The sequence below is a fragment of the Parasteatoda tepidariorum genome, chromosome 4, assembly GCF_982258835.1.
Source record: "Parasteatoda tepidariorum strain Cologne lab strain chromosome 4, Ptep-v5.0, whole genome shotgun sequence".
NCBI classification, from domain to species: domain Eukaryota; kingdom Metazoa; phylum Arthropoda; class Arachnida; order Araneae; family Theridiidae; genus Parasteatoda; species Parasteatoda tepidariorum.
This window is the reverse complement of record NC_141758.1, coordinates 102,248,038-102,272,591: the sequence shown is the minus strand read 5'-3', so window position 1 is coordinate 102,272,591 and position 24,554 is coordinate 102,248,038. Positions and strand designations below refer to the sequence as shown.

The 24,554-nt window shown below is 31.1% G+C and overlaps 1 protein-coding gene across 2 annotated transcripts in view; it reads left to right on the top strand.

The window, feature by feature from the left end:
- kst (spectrin beta chain, non-erythrocytic 5 kst) overlaps positions 1-24,554 on the top strand; it is a 194,958-nt gene that overhangs the window by 66,410 nt on the left and 103,994 nt on the right. For both annotated transcript variants that reach the window (XM_087161839.1, XM_071181673.2), the window contains exons 2-3: positions 4,239-4,264; positions 23,836-23,981. In XM_087161839.1, coding sequence (XP_087017965.1) covers positions 23,862-23,981 — 120 coding nt within the window. In that variant the 5' untranslated portion in view covers positions 4,239-4,264; positions 23,836-23,861. The remainder of the gene's footprint in view (positions 1-4,238; positions 4,265-23,835; positions 23,982-24,554) is intronic.

Below are 24,554 nucleotides of genomic sequence, written 5' to 3'. Positions count from 1 at the left end.
CAGGGTGACTAAATCATTAAAAGTCGATTTTCTTCTATTTTCGCTGCATGCTTCGCTAGATTTTTTTAAAATTTATTATTGTAAAAGAATGCGAAATTTGTAATGATATTTTTATAGCTTTGGAATACGACTATCATGTTTTAAAAAAGTTAATAAAAAAATATTTTCTTTCAGTAAGTTTGTTTTGCGAAATTTTTTATTCTATATTTTGTGTATGTTTGTGCCCCCCCCCCCCCCGATGAACGAATTAATATCGAAATAAATAAAGAATAAATTTAAGCTGCTCAGTTTGTTTTGCATTTATTTTAAACCATACAGTTTAGAATAAATGCATGAATTTAAAACCTAATCATAATAATGCTATGAGAAACAACGTTATAATGAGAATGATAGAAATTTAAACTATACAATTTAAAGTTATAAGTTTGTTTTGTGATGCCTTTTTCTGTATTTTGTGTATGCTTATTTCCCCTTTCGCGAATGAATGGATGTAAAATAAATAAATAAACAAGAAATTTAAACTATACAACTTGTTGTGCCTTTATTTTAAACTATACAGTTTAAAATGAATACATTCATATATACCTGACAATTATAATGCATGATTAAGAATACATGTTTTTCAATTTAAAGACTTAAGTTTGTCTTAAGAAGTGTTTATCTATATTTTTTTATATGTTTATTCCACCTTCTACGAATGAATTAATATTAAAACGAATAAATTAATAAAGGAGAAATTTAAACTACATCGCCTTAAATCGTTTGTGAGTTAAACAATTCTTGTCATTCTTATTTCTCACTCACAGCTGTTCCATTAGTGATAAGTTGCAACTGTGTTATGAATAAAACATTGACACACTATTAAATCTACTCATAATGCCAAATAGTGACTTATGCTGTTTTCTGTGAGAAATAATGCTTTTTACGCAAAATATTATTTCAACATCAGTGCACGCTGCATGGTTGCCAATTTATGTGAGGAATAATGTTATTTAGCAATAATATTATCTTAGTTAATCTATTTCAATATTTTTGGACAAGCCTTAATGATTGACATCCGACGACAAGCTCGCGGCCACTCTTAACTAGGGTCTTCAATGCTGAGGTCTTTTTGTTGCAGCTAAATTATGAAAATACTACTATTGATAGATTTGCGAATTTGTAAAAATCAGGTTGTAATTTTGTGAAAAATCGCAAAAACCACTGGTCAGCCTAAAGTATTCTTTTTTTTTTTTTTTTTTTTTTTTTGCAAATTTGTGAAATATCTACTCATAATTTCCTGAGTCTATAATTAGAGTAATATCGTTTTTTTTTCTGTCTGTTTTAAGGATAAGTGAAAATAAGGACCTGATTTTGTTACAAAAACGTAAAAACTGTGTCTTCGAACAAGTTAATAATTATAAATAAAATGTCTTCATCGAAAAAGTTTGTGAAGGGACCATTTTTAAAATAATTGTGACCATTTTTGAAAATATTGTGAGGGGTTTAATTTTAAAAAGAGATTTTGCGAAGAGTTTACTTTACAATGGAACAAAAAAATTGTGAATGGTTTGTTTTTAAAATGAGAAATACAGTCGAACTTCTATTTAACGAACTTCCATTTTGCGAATTTCTCTATTTTGTGATTATTTTCAAGGAACCAAGGACATTTTGGAAATTTCTTCGTAAAATAGCGAACTTCCAAATAGCGAATTGAATTTTCTATTTAACGAACTTTCCTTTTAGATCCACTTTCCCTATTTCATGAAATACTTCAGAACTTTTCAAACTTATCAACGCATTTTATGGGGGAATTGATTTTCGAAGCCAGTTAACTTTTAGAGAAAGCAGTAAAATCTCTTTTTGTTTGCATTTCAAAAAGACTCAGATAAAATTCACGTATTTCAAAAGGTTACTTTCTATTTTACGAATTTTCCATATAACGAACTTATTATCGGGACTTCGTTAAATAGAGGTTATTCTTAAGGTTCATCTTTCAAATGAAAAATAAATATTCGTTGCCCGTCCGAGAAAAAGTGTACTTTTCCTCGAATAGTGCAGTGCCAGCGGAATACCTGTAAATGTGTTCCGTGCGTGTTTGTGAAACAGGCGCCGCAACGGTATTGCTTATGACATACAGACAAAATATTTTCGGCAGGCACGCTAAATGTGTCGTTTTTCAACAGTGCCAGTCATTCTTCGAACGGACACTTGTTACGAAACATTCTTCAGCAGGATGTAATGTCAAAAAAGAAAAATCATTATCATAGACTGACATTCTCTACTCAAGTGACGGTAACAATCACATATATTTTCTCATTTTGTATAACGACATGCGTTTGAATAAGATTTAGTGACATTGGAAGTGCGTCGATTGTTTGAGCACTTATTGTTGGTTATATTCCAACCATCTAGTTGGGACCGTTACTTAGTAATAAAATGGCTTAAAATTGAAAGTGGAAAAATATATCATTTCTAACAAATTCGAACGAATGACGATAAAAAAAGATTATATAAATTCAAAATGTAAAACAAATCATTTTAAGTGGGCTCACGGTGCCAAAAATGTTAACTATTTTTATATGTTTTCTTTTTTACAAGAGAGTCTCCGACGTCTCCACTATAGTTTGTCTAAAGTTAGAACTCCCCCAGCCATTCGTTTGGACCCGTGGCGGTGACTATGGTACCAATGTATAACTATTTTAAGTAGGGGTGTGGGATCATTGTTTAGGACAGGATTTGGCTCTCGGCGACGAGAGAAAGGGAAGCTTTTTCTTCGGTCTATTGTGTTAAAGGGAAAAGAAGCTACCCCCTGAAATGCGCTATTCTTGTTTCCATAGCAGCAGACGGCCCGAGACTTTGTGGCGGGGGGAGTTCTTACCGAAACACTGACAGTACAGACAAAATAGTCAATACTTAGACAAAACACTGACAGTTCTTTTCAGATCGCTTCGCTCGCTCATTTAGCCTTTGTCACTTGTCTGCTCTTTTATACTTTAATTTCTTTTATCATATTCTTTTCACTTCTTTTATTTATCATTAATCGTAATTGAAATGTGTTAGAGGACTTTGTCACCTGCTTGCTGTTGCTTGTTAATTCGACCCGTTGAATCGTTTGCGCATTTTTTTTCAAATCGTTTGCTAACGTGTTTTACTTTTGTAACCACGGTGGAATGGATTGTTGATCTGAGGCAGAATATTCTTAAATGAAATTTGAATTTTTATATTATCACTGGTTTTATTTTAAAAATGCCTTGTTAAATTGGGATTGCGCCATGTATAACTCGTGAAAATAAACAAGTAAATAAAAACCGGTTTAAAATGTAAGAATTTGTTTCAGACGACGAAAAGAATGCTCAGTTTCTTTCATTTATTTAGTTTCAAGCTTACATTTCAACGGCGGGATGAAAATCGGTTGGCCAAAAAGTTAAAAATCTCTATAGTTTTCATAAATTATATCTTGTTCTCTAAATAAAACAATCTTGTTTTTTTTCTCTCCTTTTTTTAATGAATATATGGCCTTGTTGTTTTTCGAAATACAAGACAAAAACACTCATGTTAATTTTGATATTAATATTAATTTTCAGGCATACGTGATTGCGAAGTTTTACTAAAATTATTTTTTTCCTTTGTTCCTTTGCAGCAAAAAACCTAAATTAAACAATTTAATTATTAATATTAATTACTAATAATACCCAAGAAACTAAAGTGGTAAGATATTATTCGATTAAAAAACTTCATTCGCTTCAAAAATATACAGATTTGATATAATAGTTGACATGTTCCAAGAGCTCAAAAATAGGCGCCTATTTTCAGCACTTGCCAGACGTGCATCAAAGTTATCTTCTCATTCAAGTCTTGAAAATGAGCGACTATTTCTGAGCGCTAGAAAATGTCGATTTGTTATATTCAATCTAAATATTTTTTGTAGCGGTTGAAGTTTTTTACAACCAAGTTTTCCTATTATTAATGGTTTTCGCTTAACTAAATCACGCGACACAAATAACAATAATAAGAAAGTAAAAATATTGTTTTGACTTACAGTATAAATCAAAACATTATGTCTGCATATTAAACATTCATCATTACAACTTATTAGTAAATGGTGCTCAGTGTTTTGTATTTTGTCATTTTTTAATATTATGTATGTTTATTTTTTTTAATTTTATTTAATATGTATATATATTTTTTAATTTTAAATATTTATTTAATTGTATGGCTAGATTGTAATTTGATTTTTTTTCTTTATTTTGTTTCAGGTGCAAATAACCGAAATATTAGTAAGGTAAGGATTTTAGTTTCATCTATTGATTTATAAATTGATATTTCTGTTCACTTGAATATGTTTACTAAAGCATTATTGTTCGCTTTTTTACTTTTGATTCTAATCGACCGAAAATACTAAAATAAATGATTAATTCGAAAAAAAAGGGAGCACAAACGGTATTTGATAAAGTACTGCGCGTAAACAAAGGGAAAAATAATGCGTTCATTAGAGCAAAAAAAGAAAAAAAAAGAGGTAAAGATCTTTATTGAGCATGTTTGCCTTCGGATAGTTTACAATATTGATCATAGAGCCCCGATGGCTCAGGGTATAGAGTGTTCGAATTCGAATGAGTTGAATCGGGTTCGAATCCCAGCGATGGTTGGTCGATACGAATTCTGCATCCGGCATGCATCTACCACAGCGCAAGCGTATAATATCCTCAGTGGTAGACGGATCATGGATTAGAGTCCCCTTGCCGTTAGCTTAACTATGGCAGATTTTCGTGGTTTTCCTCTTCATGTAACGCAAATGCGAATTTCTCCCAATACTTGATCCAGGAGTTCCTTTGTTTTCTGGATTGGGTTCAAAATTACAAGGCTACGGAGTTGAACATTAGTAGTCGTAAACCTAGAAAATTGGACCGGCTGTTCAACGACGGTTATAAAATAAAATAAAAAACTATCTCCTCTGTAATTCTACACAATGATATTTTCTCTTTCTCAAATTCATAATTTTTATTTCCCTGAGATATTTTCTTTATTTCAAACACACGTACTTGAGGAAGAATTGTTTCACTTAGTTCCTCGGTTAGTTTGCGGCGAAACTACCACTACGATTATAAGACATCAATTCTCTAGTATATAAGACGTGCTAACTCGATTCAATCATGTGTTTTCTTTTGATAGATAACGATTGACATAATCGATTGCGCATAGATCAATGAGATCTGATTTTTTCCCCCTTTTATTAAAGAAGGCCATGGGTGGATCCTAGAATAGCCCAACCTGTGGCGTTTTTTTCAAATCTCGCCAAGCAAGTTTTTGAAGATATTTCGTGGAGATCATTTTGAACGTCAGATCACACCACCAAAATTCTTAAACCAGATTGGTTATTTGTTATGTATACCTACGCGAAAGTTGGATTTCGTTAGAAAAGAGGTAAAAGGGTTTATTTTTTCGCCATTTATGCTTCTGATCTCTTGCTGTTAGAATCATCGTTATTATTTCATTTTTAAACCGTTATTTTATTTATTAGCGTTATTATTTGATTTTTAATTATTTTTTTTGTGAGGTATCTGTTGAAGTTATTTTTTTAATGATCAAAAAGTATTGATCCCAGTAACAATCGTCGACTTGGTAAACTTGGCGAAATGTCGCCAAGAGATGAGCTTTTGTAGGATTTTACCGATGGCCTTAACTCTTATAGCGTTAGATAATAAAAATTCCTTAGAAGTCTTATATTTTGAAATTATAACTAGAATTAAAAAAGAAATACATGAGAAATAATATTTAATGAACTGTTTATTTAAACATATATACCAGTTATTACAATAGAAAATATAAACAGTATTTTAATCATTGGTTGTCTTTTCTTACACAATTATCAAAAGTTATAAAATTTTGAGTCATCGAGACTCTTCATCAATTGTTTTCTGTAACTTGAATAAACAGTTCTATGGTTATGAGTTTCTTTTTCGAACCTTTTACCTCTATATCAACCAGTTGTTTGAGCACATTATTAGTATCCAGCTCATCAGCTGTCTTTTGAAAGTCTTTTAAGAATTTTTACCAGTTCCTCAACTGTCCATTGAAAATCTATAAACTTTTAAAGTAATTTTTGAGTTTTTAATCAGCGTATCAAAAAGTCCAAAATTTCTTTCATCGTATCAGTTGTTTCCAGCTCATCAACTGTACTTTGAAAGTCTTTTTTGATTTTTCACCAGTGAATCAACCAGAGCATCATTTGCTCCAGAGTTTCTATTTTATCCAGCTCATCAAACTCCCCATGCATAAGAGCACTCTTTTTGGCAACCATCTCTTTCTCAAGAGTTTTACTCTGATGAGCCTTCTTTGAAACTCTCATTTCAGCCACCATTTGTTCTTTGAACACCTCATTCCAATCTCGCAACTCAAACTTCTCATTGGTGGCCATATCAAACTCCTCAAGAGGAGTTGCATCTTCATCAGTCATCTCAGACTGTCTATCTCTGTCCCACTCAAGGACATTATCATGAGTCTTCTCAGACTCTCCAATTGGCATGTCAGCCATCATTTGTTCTTTCAGAACTTCATCCCAATCTCTTATTTCGAAATAATTCTCATCCGAACCTTCACCCTTCTCCTTAAACACCTTTGCGCTAAAAGTAAATAAATAAATCAGCATATATACACTCAGTGAAACTCACCTTTGTGGACATTATTCGTAAAAGTTAATAGATAACTATAGATTTTAGTAAATATTACGACTGAAATAAGTGTTCTTATAAAAGTGCACTAAGCTATTTAATTGGATTACTATTTACGGTTAAGTTTAAAATTGAAATTTAAGCTAGCACTGATTTTCTATTCGGGGCGAAATATATTTTTATGGAAAATAAATAGTTAAATTAATGCTACTATAAGCTAATCTTACTAATATCTGATACTTACAGCCTTTTTCGCAAAAATCTCAGCACGTTTGCCATTTTTCTAATTAAGTTTAAGCACCCGTAAAATTATCACCTACAGATAGCACATAAACTTTAGAAGTGAGAATTTCACTGTGAAACAATGCACTATCACACAATATAACAATATATTGTTGCACTGCAACAGTTAAAAGTTTTCTTCGCACATATTTAACAATGAAAGTCTCTGACTAAACAATGTTCTTTCAACAAAGATCATTTTTAAGGAAACTTCTTTTTAATACAAATGGCATCGTTTAAGCGTTAAATAACTTATAAGATAAAATCCATTAAGAGCAAAAACATGATTTTGGGCAAAATTTCGGAAATGAGTTTATTATAAATTTCTTATCCATGTAACGTAAATGCGGGTTAGCTCCATCAAGAAGTCCTCCACGAAGGCAAATTTCTCCCAATACTTTATCTAGAACAGGGGTTTCCAACTTACACGTGGCCCGGGGGCCGCAATTAAAAACACCAGTCAAATGGCGGGTCGCAACTTTATCAAAATTTTATATAGGACTCTTATTTTTCAAGGAACATTAAATATTACTTTTAGAAAGTTTTTTTAATATTAAAAAGCAAAATAAGAAGCATTACAAGTAATGCTTGTTACGTATCATTTTGAATCTTTTCTCCTTGTCAGAAACTTAGTGACAAGATTTTTTTTTCTTTTAAATTTAATTCTGTGATAAATAAAAATTTTTTCGACTTTTTAGGAATTATAGCAACAACAAAGTCTCGATCATCTGAAATTAATTTTTTTTCTTTTCTGCTCATGCGATATACAATTCAAGGAATTTAAACTTAACATAATATTCATTCCCTCTTTTATGCGTTTTAAAATTTACAATTACGTATAAATAATTTCGTCCAAAATGAGTGGTTTCAAAAAGTTAAATGGGAGAATTTCTTCGAGGAAATTTCTAATACGCACATGCTTATTTTCACAAAAAAAAAAAAAAAAAGAATTAAAAAGAGCAATATACACGATTATTTTTGTATTTGAATAAATATTTGCAAAATCCGAGAAATAAATTTTTTGGCACCGTTGGTATGTTAAATTTCAAAGAAACGAAGAAATTAGGTTTTTTAAAACAAAAGAAAAGTATTTTAAACCCATATAGATTTTTTACGAAAATTGTCCTAAAAAAAAAAAAAAAAACGACAATTATATATTTTAGTTCGCGGGCCACAAAAAAGGCTTCGCGGTGCCAATTGGCAACCACTGATCTAGAAGTCCCCTTGTTTTCGGAATTGGGTTCAAAATTACAAGGCTACGGAGTTGAACACTAGTAATCGTTAACCCAAAAACTGGGTCTACTGTTCAATGACGGTTATAAAATATTGAGTATAAAAGAATTTTTAATGCCAATTTTGGAACAAGCAAAATGACAATTTTTGCATTTGTTCATTTTATTTCATTCATTATTTTGTTTTTTTTAATGAAATGTGTTATAATAAAGACATCTTGGTTTTTATGTTGGTATTAAGCAGTAGTTTTCCAGCAGCGCGACGCGGGAAAACTATTTCCATTAGAAAAGACGCTTAAAAAAAAAGCATTAAAAATTAGAATGTATGCCATCTCGTCACCAAACCGATTGACACTTTTTTCCCTCTTCACCGAATTCTATTAAAAACTGTTTTATTTTAACTCCACTGATCTTGAGAGGGAATTGTTATACGGTTGACGTGACAACGTAATTGAAAGCTTTTTTCCGATAAGTGAAAAAAAAAAAATGTAAAGGTCTGATAAAGTGAAAGTAAAATGACATGTTGCCTGTTGAATATATGTTTTTCAACAGCCCGATAAGATTACTTCAAGTTTAAGTATATTTTCCTCTTAAAAAATCGAAGATTGACCTTAACAGCTTAAAAGCTACCACCATTTTAGATTCTATCTGCATTAAATTATATATTTTGTTCAAGTTCCGGTAATGTTGGTAAAGGGTTAAATTGATTGTGGCATTATGTTATAATCCTCTAATTTTGGCTTAGCTTTATTTTAGGGTTGTGTAAAAAGTATAATTGAAAACTTTTTTTTGTTTTTTCTTTTTTCAAAGTGAAACTTTATAATATGAGGGTTAAAACAACTACAAGTTTGGCAAGATTCTGGTGCATGTAAATTGGAGGGCGCTCTCATGAGGCCTTTGGCCAGCTTAAAATGAACTGCAGAATTTTTTTTTTTTTTTTTTTTTTTTTTTGGAGGAAGGAGAAAAAAAAAAATTATACAGTTTGATTTGGCCTATTCTGCCACAGAATTTACTAACTGCAATAATTTGCAGTTCTTCAGCCTCAAGGCTGAAGAACTGCAAATTATTGCAGTTAGTAAATTGCAGTAATTTTGTAGTGGACCTCAAGAATTATACAGTAAATGTTTAATTGTATTGACCAGGGCTGATTGTACTCCGGAAAAAATCCGGAATTCCGGAATTTTCGCTAACAGTTATCCGGAAGTTTCCGGAGATCGAAGGTCCAGACGTTTCAAAAAATCCTAGATCGCAGAAGTTTCCGGAAATCAAATTTTCTAAGGTGGAACTTAAAAACACAGTTTCTTTTATTTGTTTGTAAGGGAGAGCCAGAGAGATACTTTATAAGCTTATATTCATGATTAATATTCATTTTTTATCAGTAAATAGTTGTTATAATCATTAAATCAAGAAAGAAAGACATATTTGTAAATTTTAATTACTTCTCCAGGTCGTCACAGGTATGTGTAAAATTTTTGATATATTTTAAGTAAACTAAGAAATGTTGAGAAAAAGGAAAAAAAACTTGTTTAAATTTTTTTCTAATTTTTCAATTTAAACCTTTTTTTTCTTTTTGAACTCAAGAAATTTTCCGGAATTTTGACTTGGGCTCACAATCACCCCTGATTGACATTGGAGTTAGGTTAGGCTTTTCGTTGGACACTGTGATTATGTTGTGGTTGAGTTTTGTCAAATGAACCATGGAATGTGTTTGAATTAGTTTATCTGATGGTGCCATCTATTTTGCTAGATGGGGAATGGTAGACTTTTGTGTTAAGCAGCTCTGTGGTGCGCTGCCATTTATGCGTGAATGAGACAGACCAGTTCTAATATTCATTCTAGGATTATCACTTGGGGAGTGCAAGACACTGGAAACTCCTCATGTGTTGAAGGAATGGAGGAAATATTATGGTGTCAACACTGTGATTAAAATCAGTGTTCAACACTGTGATTGTGTTCAGCCACTCATGAGATTTATAAATTAGCCCTATCGCCTACAGTATGTACCCAGCTTCAATGAACTGAGTAGCCCATTAAACTTATGCTCATTTATGTTCAATTAAAATACTATAAATCCTGTTGTTTTGAAAAGAAGTTATATTTGTTTAATTAAAAAAGGTTTATTTTTAAAGAATAAAAAAGGTATTTTGTTTTAAATGATCTAAATTTCATTAAGACAAATTTATGAAGAAGAGATCATTGTACATCTCTAAACTGTTTTTGATAGGATGTTGTTTGAAATCCAAACTAATAAATTTAATTTACTTTGATCAGACAAAATGGTGTCTTTAATTTTTGTTTTTAAAAAGCTTTAGTTTAGCTTGAAATCAAGTAAAAAAAACTTACTTATTCTATCAATTTATATTTTATTATTATATCTTAATCATAACTTTAAATAAAAATAATTTTTCAAGTCATATATAAGTAAATAAATTAATAATAAATGAATTAATATCAATTTAGTTATAAAACTTTAGTTATAAATATTTTTAGTTATAAAAATATTTAAATACTTAATTTTAAGTAGATTTTAAAGTTATTAAATTGTGTAAAAATATTACTTAAAAATTTTCGATGCTCCAAAATTGTAAAATAATTATAATTATGTCAAATAAATATCTTATCTTATTTTGTATGAATATAGGCAATGCATGTTATGAATATCCTTTATATAAATGTTTAGAATTCTTATCAAAATCCAAGAAATTAATAATCAAAAATTAATATCTAGGAAAGGGAAAAAAACAAACAAAAATGTTTATCAAGTCGTACTATCAATGAAAAAAGTGAGTTTGAAGAAACCAAAATCTGTTTATTGCCTGAAGATTAACTCACTTTTACAACTATTAAAAAAAGCTGTAGTTTTTTTTCTGCTGATTCCTCCGAAAATATACTACTTCTGAAACATAGCTGTATAAATATTTCAAATTTACTGCAGTATAACCACGGTTTATAAGTTCAAATATTTTTATAAATCTCTTATTTAACAGTGACTTCTCATAAACTAGAATATTTTTGTTGACAGTAGCCAATAAAACTTTTTTGTACTGAAGAATTACTTCACATTAGCTGCAAAACAACAGGCGTATTTTTACAGTTAGATTGTGCTGCAGAAAATCTCAGTTGACTGTTAAATAACTTCAATTCTGTAATGTATTTTTAGCTGGATATGTTTTGCGCAAGCTCGGTAGAAAATTGAAATTGTTCTATAGTAACTGATTTGCGTAGAACATATGTACATGAAGAATGTAAAAATGCTAAATCCCTCGTTTATATTCTTTGTAAATAAAATAGGTGTGTCATGATTTCGGCATATCTTGCCCTTTCTCCACGGCAGTATGTTAAGTAAGAAGTTGGAATATACTGGCATGAAGAAAAGCAAGATTTGCCGAAACTGTAGTAACGGAGGTAGGAAAAGTGTGGAGAGCTGGGAAATCTAGTAACCTTCAGACGTCCATTTTATTTACAAAGAGTGTAGAAAGATTCAGCCCTGTCACGAGCCTTCCCTCACGTTTTCATACATATGTTCATCGCAAGCTCGGTAGAGAATCGAGATTGTAGTTACTGCGCTGCGCGGAACATACGTACGTAAGCACGCTAGATGCTGCGTTCAAGTGCTAAGTCTCGCTTACTATAAACGGTGCAGTTTTTAATCCTCATATCTCAACGCAGGCATGAGTTATTATATTTCAGCGACGCTAAGGTGAATATTTTTGCTATGGTTAAAACTTCGTAACAGAATATTTTAACTAAAACTTATGCAAGATGTTAGACATAGTTTGTGTTGTTACTAATCCTAAGTGGGTAGTCATCATAGATTGTGTTGTTACTAATCCTAAATGGGTTGTCATCATAGTTTGTTATAGTACAATTTATCTTAGGCCATTTACTTTTCTAACTCTCTAGAATTGAACATCTTTAAGAAGATATTACCTCATAACATGTTATATTTTGTTTTTATTTTAAGGCGTTTATTTGATACAAGTTAATGAGTTCTATAGCATACGAATACGAAATCGTGATGTTTAAGGCGCAGTCACGTGGTGTTCTAAGGTGGCGACATCTAGTAGTAAATTAGCCAACTTTGAATTGAATTAATTTCATAGGCATAAGGCTTTGTAGTTGCATGAACTGATGTTTTTTGAAAATAATATTGTATTTTTATAACTGATCTGAATTTGCAACAGTTATTTATGACTGTTAGGTCAAGTTTAACGTATATATAACCAGCGCCGTCTATGTTTATTCTGAAAATGGCGAAATATGAAAAAATGACACAATTTTGAGAAAATGAAAGCTTTTGTGGTACAATTTTTTAATATTTAAAAATTTATTCCCATGCTGCATTATCTTGGCTCGTAATATTTTGTCAAAAAGCGGGAATTGGCCATTGATTTTTAAAATTTTCATCTAGGTTGAAAAATGTCGCCAAATCGGCGATTTTTATAAAAAAGTTTAATAACTTTTAAAATATTTTAGTTATTTTTTCGTCCTGTATCCCAGATAGTTCTTTACAGCAAAATTGCAGGCATACACTGTATAAAATTATAGTTTTGCTTCAAGTGTAAGGCACTTAAACTGTAGCTTTTGTATTTTCCTTGGCGAAGAGCTTCGAAACACCATGTTAACAACAAATGCGTAATAATAATTACATGCATAATATTACATTATCTTTTTAGTGTAGTTTTATTGATGTGTAATAAATACTTTTAATTTTCAAAAACTTTTCTTTTAAGAAAAATAAAATTTTTATAATGACTTGAGCGTTGACTAGGAGTATTTTTTTTGAAGGAAAAATCATCTTATAACGTTTATTATTAGTTTTTACTACCTTTTTACATACTTTCTAAAAAAAAAGTCTTATTATTTTACATGTAATGCCAGATTAATGAAGTATATTCGTTTTTGTATTAAGGAAATCCGAAAAAGAGAGAGTTTAGTTAGTTGATCGCCTGCTGTGTCAACTGCTGGGAATGGGCTCGTTAGGAAATACTTTTGAACAGCTGCTGTGTGACGTCGAGTTCAACGAACACTCACTCATTCTAGACATTTGTTGAACACACCGTCGTAAGGCGTAACATTCCTTTGAAAATGTGACATTTCAAAATGTTGTTAAGTTCCATGCCAGTTATATAAGTTAATGTCCAATTAGACGCCCGCTAAAATTGTTTTGGTTTTGAACTCGTTGGCAAATCATTATCATAAACATTTACTTCGGATTCTGTAATGGTTGATAATTTGAAGTGTTAAGACTTTTAGGGTTATTATAATGATGGATGTAAAAAGACAGAGAAATGTCTGTTTAATATCTCATTCTATAATGTCCAATACGAGCTTCTTTTTTTTCATAATAATTTTGTTTAACGCTATTTTTCGAATCTCTGTCGCCAAGGAAGATAAAAAAGCCATAGTTTAAGTGCCTTACACTTGAAGGAATGCGATGATTTTAAGCTCTGTATATAATCTTGCCACGAAGAATTATCTGCGCTGTAGAACAGAAACATTTTTAAAAATCGCCAATTTGGCGGCATTTTCCCCATCTAGATGAAAATTATCAAACATTTCTGCAATATTCTCAGTTTTTGCAAATTTTTATGAACCAAGGTAATGCAGTATTGGAGAAAGTTTTTAAATATTAATAAATTAGATCACAAATGATTTTAATTTTCACAAAACTGTGGCTTCTCTCCATATTGACGTTTTGCGCCATTTTCAAAATAAGCGTAGACAGCGCTGGCTCTAGATAGGATAACAGCCATGAGTAACAGTTGCAAACTCACAGCAGTTATAAAAATAGCATATTATTCGCAAAAGGCATTTCATATTACGACGGTGCCTTCAAAACACAGCATTATTTATTATTATGGAGCTAAAATATCGCCATGTGGTCTACGGTGTATTCACGATCCCCCAAGGCTGAAGTAAGGGGGGGGGGTTCCTGGACAATGTTTCGAAAAACAATGTTAAGTGTGGTTTACTAAAGTTCTGTTGTCACATGAAATAATTTTTTCTCTCCAAATAATATGCTATTTTCATTAGTCAGCTGAATGATGAAAAAAAAACCCCTCAGTTATGGGTTATTAAAAATTGTTTATGATCTAATTTTTTAATATTTGAAAAGTTCTCAACGCTGCATTATCTGGACTTACAAAAGAAATTGAGAATACTTCATTGATTTTGATAATTTTCATCCCGGTAGAAAAATCTCGCTAAGTTGGCGATTTTTTAAAAAAGTAGTTATAAATTTTAAAACTTACTATTTGTCTATTCTAAAGCCTGATTAGTGTTTTACGGTAAGATAGTGCATATAGTTTAAAATTAAAGTTTTGCCTCAAGTGCAAAACACTTAAACTGAGGCTTTTTTTTTTAAATGTATTATTTTCCTTGGCGAAAGAATTCGAAAAACACTGTTACAGAAACTTTTTCGAAGGAGAAGTAATTCGAAAGCGATAAACTGATCTATATTAATTCTTCAACTGTCACTTTGAGAAAAAGCGCTTTGAGAATGAAACAGCAGTTGTGATCTAAAAATGTGTCAGCACGTCTTTATTGTTCCCTTTATTCATATTCTTATTGTTCGAATCCAAAAGGACCATTGTTCTTCTTAAATTGTGCTGTCTCATACGGTGTCTACAGCACCTACCGTTTCTTCTGTTACCTTATAAAATATAATGTAGGTGCGACAGCTATTCTATTTGTACCTTCTGCTATACTGTCTTGATGACAAGTCCTAATGTGGCTGTAGGCTGTAATTTTTGCTCTTTCCGCGTCGATCAGTATATCATGTTCATAGCTGCCAACTCTACTGGATTTTGCCAGTTTCTCCTGGTCTACCAGTTTGATAAAAATTCTCCTGGTTTTTGCACATTTTAAAAAATTTCCTAAATTGAGAAAGATTCCTTAAAAAAATCTCTATTTAAATTAGAATTTATTGCATGATTGAATAATGAAAAATGTATTGCTGATACATAATGAAGCATGCCTCATTTTTAGTAATCAGTTTAAAGCTGTTTTTTTTTTTTTTTTGTTCTAAAATGTTCAGTTTTTTTTTTATTTAAAACATTTTGACTATCAATAGTAAATCCAGGGATCTGTCCAGACATTTTGTGAAAGGTCCAGTTTTTGTAAAATTGTGAAAGAAAAAACTATTCATAATTAGTGAATATAAAATAAGCGTTAAGTCACATTCTTTCAACCAGGGTCCTGCTTTCGTGAATTTGTGCAAATAGGGTCCTGTTATTGCAAAAATTGCTAAAAACCTTTTCTAGAAGTTTTTAAATTGTAAATAGATACAAGATTCTGCTCAACAATTAATGCTACTAAATTAGCGATGCAACATACAAATATTTGGTATTTAGCCTATACTGCTCAACACAGAATATTCATTTCGGACGAATAATAGAAACAAAATCACTCACATTTTTAATAAGACATATTTTAAATAACACAACTTAGTAATGTATTACTTTTAATGTGTTACGCATTAAGTAAACTTAAACAATTCTTAAATGTATAATATTTTATTTAAAAAATTGCCAAAAATTAATTTTTGTTTACATAATATTCTATTAATTAATTTTATGAATAAATATAAATTGATCAATCATTTATTTACAAAAAAAAATAATGATTTAATATTAATAAGAATGCGCACACGATGTTTGTAAAAGAGTAGAAATATTTTCTTAGAAAACTACATTTGGAATTTAAACTTAGGGAAACTTAGTTTGTCTCGAACCGTCTTTCTTCCCCCCTCCCGGGGGGAGGGATTAAGGGTTTATTCGATTAACAAAACAATAATGAAGATAAACAAATTTGTGAAGGGTCCGATTAAAGGATAAATTATTTTGTGAAGGGTCCGTTCTTGTGGAAAGATATGTTGTTAACGGACCCAAATTTCTTCTTAACAGACCCTGATTACTATTAAAAATCATGAGTTATCAGGAAAAAATTCAAGTCGATCATAAACGAAAAATATTGCAGAGCATTTATAAAATCCTTAAAAGGACAATAAAAATCCCTAAACTTCCCTTTTTAAATTATTAGTATATTATGCTACAGTCATTATGAAATTGATATTATTTTGTAAAATTTACTGGGTTTTTTCCTATCCAAGTTGGCAACTATGCAGATTTGTGTATCTAGTTAGTCATCCTCGTTATATTGTAATACTGACTTAATACCCGTTCATCGTACGGAGTGACGAAAAGTGAATAATCAATAAATCGTTATTAATAAACACTTAGAAATCTTGCAGAAATTAAAAAGGCATATACCGACTAGATTATTCTAATTTTTATTTATTATTATTTGATAAACTTCCTGGTTACTTTACGTTATTAGATTAAACAAAACACGTTTTTAGAAGCTCAACACATCAAAATAACGATGAAGTATATTCAGTATCATTTAACATGATGCTATTGACTAAATGCAACTCATGGCAGTCAAAATTTGCCACTATCTTAGCAATTTTCTTCAGTATTTCTTTTTGGGGGTCGTAAAAATAGCTGTTAACCACATTATCTTTATTAAATACCAATATTAGTATATGTAAAATGGATTTAAAGGGCACCCATTACTGTTGTACTATTAGTACCTATCACCAAAAGTAGTTTAGCAAGTTTTTACGTTTTCTCTCTTGGCGAATAAGTACCTTTTCTCTATTAGATTTGCTTTTTAGTGTATAACCTATTCCTTTTTATTTTAATCGGGAACTTGCAACTCGAAAAGAAGTGAAGTGATTATGCTTAACCATGTGATTTGAATCAGATTATGGTCGAACCTGATTGGCTTTTGAATCGACAAATGCAACGATTTACCAACGATGACGTCATTTGCAGGTATCCAATCACTGTTGATTTTAAGTTATTTAGTTTAATTGGGTACTTACACTTCGAGAAGATCAAACATACCCACACACGTCTCTGTCAACAATCAAAATGGCTTATCAAAGTTGAGCTAAGTTTTTCCACGTGAGTTAGAATGTTAATTAACGTGAATATAATTAAATACAGTGCCGTATCGTATCGGGCATTGAATTTGTTGAAATATAGTTCTTTATCAGATTTATTATTTGTTAATTTATTTTATTGTAACACGTGATATATTTTTGTTCTGTGTACCAAACAACTTCGATGCATAATTAGTTTGTTTATGTTATACATGGCTTCTTGGTTGTCTTTGTGTTAAGTAAGAAATATGTGGTGAACGATTTGAATTCATTGCGAAAGAATCTTTCTGAAGGATTATAGAATGTATGACTTAAGAGAATTGATACGTGACGGGGTAAGTTAACTCGAAATAAAATGCAAAAACCAGTTGCTAATGTAAACAAAGCCACGTTTTAACAACCAATCAGGATCGAGGTACCCACACTACGTCATTTGCGGGTATCTCATTGAGTTAGTATTCAAAAACGTAACTATAAACAAAATTAACACGTAGTTTCAGATAATAATAATATTTCAGAAATAGATTTGGCCTTTCCACCCTTAATATATCTATATTTTTTTATCTTTACCTATAATATAATAAATAATCTTTACTGTAATATTTATAGATTTTTTTAACTTTATGATGACTCGAAATAAAAACATTACGCTTTGAGAAAAGGCGTTCGTATATCAGTGCTTAAATAATATTTGATTAATATTAGCATAAAACAGCATGAAAGAATATAAAAAAACACTGAAATGCTAAAGTTGTTGAAACAACGTTTCTCAAATAATAAATTACTAATTTAATATTTCATCCTATAACTATATAATATAGGATGACTCAAAAAAAGAAAAAAACAAAAACAAAAAAACGTTGCAATTTTAGAAAAGTTACATAATGCTTATACATAATGCTTATACATAATGCTTATTCATACATAAATGCCAGAAAGTGTATGTAATTAATGTTATAAAACAGCATGATAGAATATAACAACTACCCTGAAAAGCTAAATTTGTTGAAGCAGCATTTCTTAAATTAAAAATTACTAATTTGAAGTATGTTAGTTAGGCAATGAAAATTAAAAAAAAAAGAGAAAGAAAATATTAAAATTACCCATGTTTTGGGAATCATCGAAGCATTCAAAATACTCCCACATAAAAAAAAAAAAAGAATTATTCGGCTTATTTTTCCCTCCCTAGACATTATATCGTAGACATATTAAATAATTTTGGGTGTGGAATTTAAAAAAAAAAAAAAAGAAAAAAAGAAATACTGTGTTCAAAAGGATGTTCAATCTAAATTCAAATTTGAAGGCCAATGAACAATATATACTCATATTTTCTCGCAGTTTCTCCGTTTAAGAAATAAGTAAAAATTTGTTGCGCTTATTCGCTATGATCTGCTGTGGATCAATTTTCAATGCATCCTTTTCAATAAAAATACAATACATTGAAATTATTTAAATTTTCACTGAGGAAATTAAAAAAAAAAAAAAAAACCAAAGAATGAGGAACTGGAATGTTTATTTATAAAAGAAGAATGGATGGACGTTGAAGTGGAACTGGTTTGTTGTTGTGTGTGACAAGTAACTGTGTCCTGCATCCGTTGGACGAGCAATTGAGAGAAAGAAATTTGCATTGTTTCCCATTCACCTTGAAAAAATAAACAGTTTCCGCTTATTCTTTCTGTGAGGTTCATTCTTGGTTTGCATATTGTTTATCAATTGTCCTATGGAATTTTTATAGTCGTCTTATGGTTTCGGTATCAGACTGGTACGTCTCTCTGGTAGAATTTGTTACTTCGTATCTTTTTCTCCTTGAGTGACGGTTTCGATTAATCATAACTAACAACTTTGTTTTTATTTTTCGTTTTTCATTTTGTTCTGCAATCTTACGTGGAACAATGTGACTTTCAAGTTAAGACACTCGAATATATTCTAGTTTAATTTATGTGATTTATTGGAAAGATTGTTATTTAGTTATTTCAATGATACTTTAGCCTCTCAGTTTCCTCTAGGATGTTTTTATTTTATTTTAATACCGGCATTAAACAGACAGACCATTTTTTTTTACTGTTCATGTGATTTTGGTGTTATTTTGTGTGGTCTTGTAATCTCGGAACCGAATCCAAAAAAACACGAAAACTCCTGGCACAAACATTGGGATTATCTAGCTTTCGTGGTGGACTTTTTGATGGAACTAATCCCCATTTGGCTTTACATGGAGAAGAGAAACACGAAAACCTCCCAAAGTTAGCCTGACTGCAAGAGGATTCTAACCCATGATCCGTCTACCACTGAAGATATTTTACATCAGCACTGTGATCGGTGCAAGTCGGGAGCAGAACTTGTATCAACCAGTCAATGCTGGGATTCGAATCTGGGTCATCGCATTGGGAGACAAACGATCTATTCTCCGAGCCACCTTGACTTTAAAGCAGAGTTTTCTTGAACCCGAGATACCATTAATGTTTTCGAGTCCGGTGTTTTATTTATTTTTTTATTATTATTGCATTAAAATTTGCAGTTTTGCTTTTGCTTTCTGAAACAATCATCATCAAAACATCAGCAAATTTATCAATTTCAACATAATTGCACTTAGCTATGCTTTTGAACGTAACTGTTGTAAATTGTGTCTGTGTGTAGCCAGGGGTTGATCGTAGGTCTGCCCCCCTTCCTAAAAATTAGAAAACCTTATATATTAGTGTGCCAAACTCGCAATAGATAATAAATTCATCGTAAGCAACTTTCAATCTGAAAAAGCTATTTATAGCTTATTGAAAAAAGTACTGATATTTAATTAATCTTTTCTAGTTATTTATTTATTGGTTTTTCATTTTACTTATTGCTTTGCGCGGATAATAATAATAAATTGTCTTGAAGCATTTGACCTTGAATTTACTCTTTTTAAAAATTCAGTCACCTCTGGGAAAGAAGAAAAAGAAAAAATAAGTCTTGAGTCCTGGTTACGCTTGATCTCTTTATTTTCTGTATATTATCGCCTGATTTTTTAAATTTTTATTATTGTCTAATTTTTTTTATTAGTATCGTCTGATTTTTTGATTAGTATCGTCTGCTTTTATATTTTATGCAAATCTTATTGCGTTTAGAAATTTTATGAAAAGACTATGGATATTTAAAACTGCATTATGTTATACTTAATCAAAACTGCTACTGTTTACAATTAAATAACTGATATTAAATTTATGCTAGCAATGATTGATACCATTTGCCACTTGTTCTTTGGACTGGAAATGATCATGTAAACAAAATTGATCTGATGATGGATGTTCGGCTCCATCACATGCTTGCTTTCGAGGCAAATTATTCCGTCATATGTTAAGATGACGCATATATCACATCATTAAATGAAGTGCGTTTATCAAACGCTATCTATATTGGTCAACTGTTTTTGTTTAGGTGAATCATATTAAATATATAATTTTTAATATGTGATCTTTCCCATTACGTTACATCAGTGTTTCTCAAACTTATGACTTTACTGTACCCTTTCCGAATTTTTCGTAACGCTGTGTACCACTAATAAAAAAAGGAAAAATCACAACTGTTTACACCACTAAGTATTAACTGTTAACTCTGCAAAAAATAGCCAATAGAAAAATACTTAATATTAAATTTTCATGGCTAGCTTTGTTTTTGAATAAAAATTTTTGTTTGAAAGATATTTCACAACAGAACGCGTACCCCCGCTAAACTGTTCCTGTACCCCTGGGGGTACGCGTACCACACTTTGGGAAACACTGCGTTACATGATGTATGTGGGTTTTTATAAGATGGTCGATTATTTGCAGTGTTATGATTCTGGGAAAATCAAAGAGAACTTTTATGTTATCGTTTACGCATTCGTCTCTATGATAGATTAAAAATCTGACATAAAACGAGAAAAAACTTTTAATCTATTTAGTTTTCCAAACATACAGGGTGTTCTCTCTTTTATATACAATATTTTTGGAAACCTATTAAAAATAAACCAGTAAAACCCACATTCTAGCTATTCGAATATTCGGTAAACATATTAGGTTTTCTGATAGGCATATTAGGTTTTCTCTGATTCGCGCACTTTTATTGACATTAGAGACGGGTTTACGCAATGCATAAACAATAGACACTAAATATTAGCCATTTATTTTTGCATATAGAGTGTTCCGTATTGACCGCTTATCAAGTATATTTTTAGAATCTGTTTTGAGTTCAAGATAAAAAATGACGACAAAAAAATATAATCGTCAGAGATCGGATATTCAAAATTTAAGTGAGGAAAAAGCAAAAACACTATCAAAGACAGAAAGCTGCCATTAAAACATCAAAACATTTTAATTGCTGATAAAAAAAGAGCGAATTTGATAAAAGATTGTTAGAAACACTTCTAAGTAAAGCTCCATCTTACTGGTTCTGCTATTTTTTCATCCCACCTTCTTCACTAGTAATTTTAAAAATTTCGATATCGTTTTGTCCCATGCTTAATTATTAATTTGCTTAATTATTAATTTAAGGTGACTTAATTCTCTTAATTATTAATTTTCAACCCCTACTCTTTCACGAGTTATGGGTTGTATTTATCGTATGATATACAAAAGGTTGGCCACCCCAGCTGTAGGAAATAGTGACAAGAATTAATATGTCAGTCGATGTCAAATTAAAAAAGTTATCAGATTATTACAAAAGTCGCTGGTCGATATCCATAAAGTTGTGAAAGCTGAATAGTGAAAATCCTGTTTTAACGCATCGGTGCTCACACTATGAAAAAAAGGGGGTTCATCTTATTATATTCGACTTTAAAAGACTTTATTTTGCAACGGAATGATGAACAAAAAAAGAACAACTATGGAATAGAATTGTTGCTGTTTATCGTTGCAAAACGCTTTCTAATTATTTAGAGATAAAGTTTCTCCACTTCTTCGATCATTAACCGTAAAATAAAAAAAAGGTTATGTGTAACATAGTTCTATTGAAAATACGAGCAACTTTCACAACTTAGTATTTCTGAATACAGAGCTGTTGCCATCGCGAGAGTTCTAATTTTTCATTAAAGAAAAGAACTTATCTTTAAAGAATGTTTTCCCCTTAATAGACGATGGAAAATATTTATTAATTTTTTATTAAATACTATTGTTCTATTACTAACTTAAAATTCCTGTTTTTCAACGATTTCCAGAATATTTTTATTTGATTTGTTCGGAACCGGATTTAAGTAGATCTGAACTTCGATTTGATCTATCGAAACCGGATAACATTCCAGTGTTTTTTATTGTGAGCCTGAGAGACGAGGTTATTTAATCTTATCTCAATTTTAATTAAAGTATTGGTTTTGACCTTGATTCAAAGAATTTTAAAATAACAAGAAAGAAAATGTTCTAAATGGATTCTTAAGTTATTACTGTTTCAATTATATTTATAAATTTGTTAAACGAAAGACGTTCAAGAAATAAGAACAGAAAAGTAATCAACAATTATATTAATGAATGATTAGAACGCAGATTAATTTTTTTTTTTCTAAATTAATATCAAAATATTAAAATTTTAGGAGCATTAAATAACTAGCGAGATCTTACTGCACTGAGTGGCGTGTCGAAAACAAAACTAAATTGAAAAGCGATAATAAGTAGTTGCCGTTTATAAGAATCTGTAAGGCAAAATAAAAAGATTTTGCTACTAACCAATGGCCAGTTGTCTTGTGTTGTATATTGTTTAATCCGTCCTCGTTAAACCGTAAAGTGCTCGACTTCGCGCAGAACGTGGAGCTACCAAAGCAGAGTAGTCATCCCCTCTGCAGAAGATCAAAATTGCGATGGCAACTCTTCGGATCATCCTCAGGGATGTTTCCCAGGTCGTCGCCAATAGCCCATTGTGCAACTCTAGTGCGGCGTAAATAAAATACCTACTACATCATACCTGTATTGTTTAATTTTGATATAGGGTATATTTCCATATCGTAACCTGTCGCCTTAACTACAATCGCCAAGGTGCCAAATAGCATGCAGGTGTTTTGCCCGGGGATGACTACGAGTTATACATTTCTAGTTGGTCCCTTTCTGTCTAGGATGTTTTTTTTTTTTAGTTTTTCGTGGACTGCTGTCCGGAAGTTACCAAAAGTTGGTGATTATTCTGCCACAGATCACGATACGGAAATCTAGCCTTGATATATTTTATTTTATAACCTTCATTTAACAGCCGACCCAATTTTATGGGTTTACGACTACTAATATTCAACTCCGTAGCCTTGCCATTTTGAACCCAATCCAGAAGACAAGAGAACTCCTGAATCGAGTATTGGGAGAAATTTGGTTTTGTGGAGGATTTTTTGTTGGAGCTAACCCGCATTTGCGTTACATGGAGAGGAAGACCACGAGAACTTCCCTCGGTTAGGCTGACGGCAAGGGGACTCTAACCCATGATCCGTTTAACACTGAGGATATTTCACGTCAGCACTGTGGTCAGTGCAAGCCGGTTGCGGAATTCGTATCGACTGGGATTCGAACCCGGTTTGCCTCATTGGAAGGCGAACGCTCTATCCCCTGAGCCATCGCGGCTCTACCCTTGATATATTTCGCTTTGTAACGCGGTTATCGAGATCAATGTTCATATTGGCGGCAACTCGGAAAAGCAGTCGCCGATATATGGTCTCTATCACTGATGAGTACCGAAACGGCTGTCTGACTTTCTAGCTTAAAATATGTGCTTTTTACTGATGTCACTATTTGTTGTGTTTCAGGGTAATGTGAATGCCGGGGGTGAGTGATGTCACAAAGGGAAGATGCCATTAAATTCGAAACAGGTCGAATTAAGGCGCTCCAGGAGGAGCGTCTTCACATACAGAAAAAGACTTTTACCAAATGGATGAACTCTTTCCTACAAAAGGTTACTCCTCCTCATTGATTGAATTTTTTTAAAAATTAATTTTTATGTGAATTTAATTCAAAACTCTTTTTTTATTTTGATCATAATAATCATGCACATTGCAGTTAATTGATGCTAAAAACGTTCGATTATATTTAACACTAGAAAGACTGAAAATTAGTATATACCTATATTTGCCCAAAAGCAGTCAAAATGACTGGATTGTGAATGCGTAAAGAAATTCGTTTAAAATTAATTTTTAATATTTTTTATATTATTTACAATTATATACCAAGTTATTAGTAAATATTAACAATAAAAAAATTTATATTTTGTGCAAAAAGTCACAATATTCTGAGAAATTGTGTCATTATATATGTCATTGTTTTTCTAATTGAAATTAAAAAAGCAGTCAAAATGACTTCCTTAGGCAATTTAGTGTTAAAGTTCAGGCTTAGAACTTGTTGTTTATTTATATATTACCCATTTTTGATAATTGATTACAGCAACTTAATTGGCAAAATTTTGTTGAAGTGTATATTTTTTTTCTCCATAATCTTTTTTTAACAATTTTATTTTTATTATTATTATTAT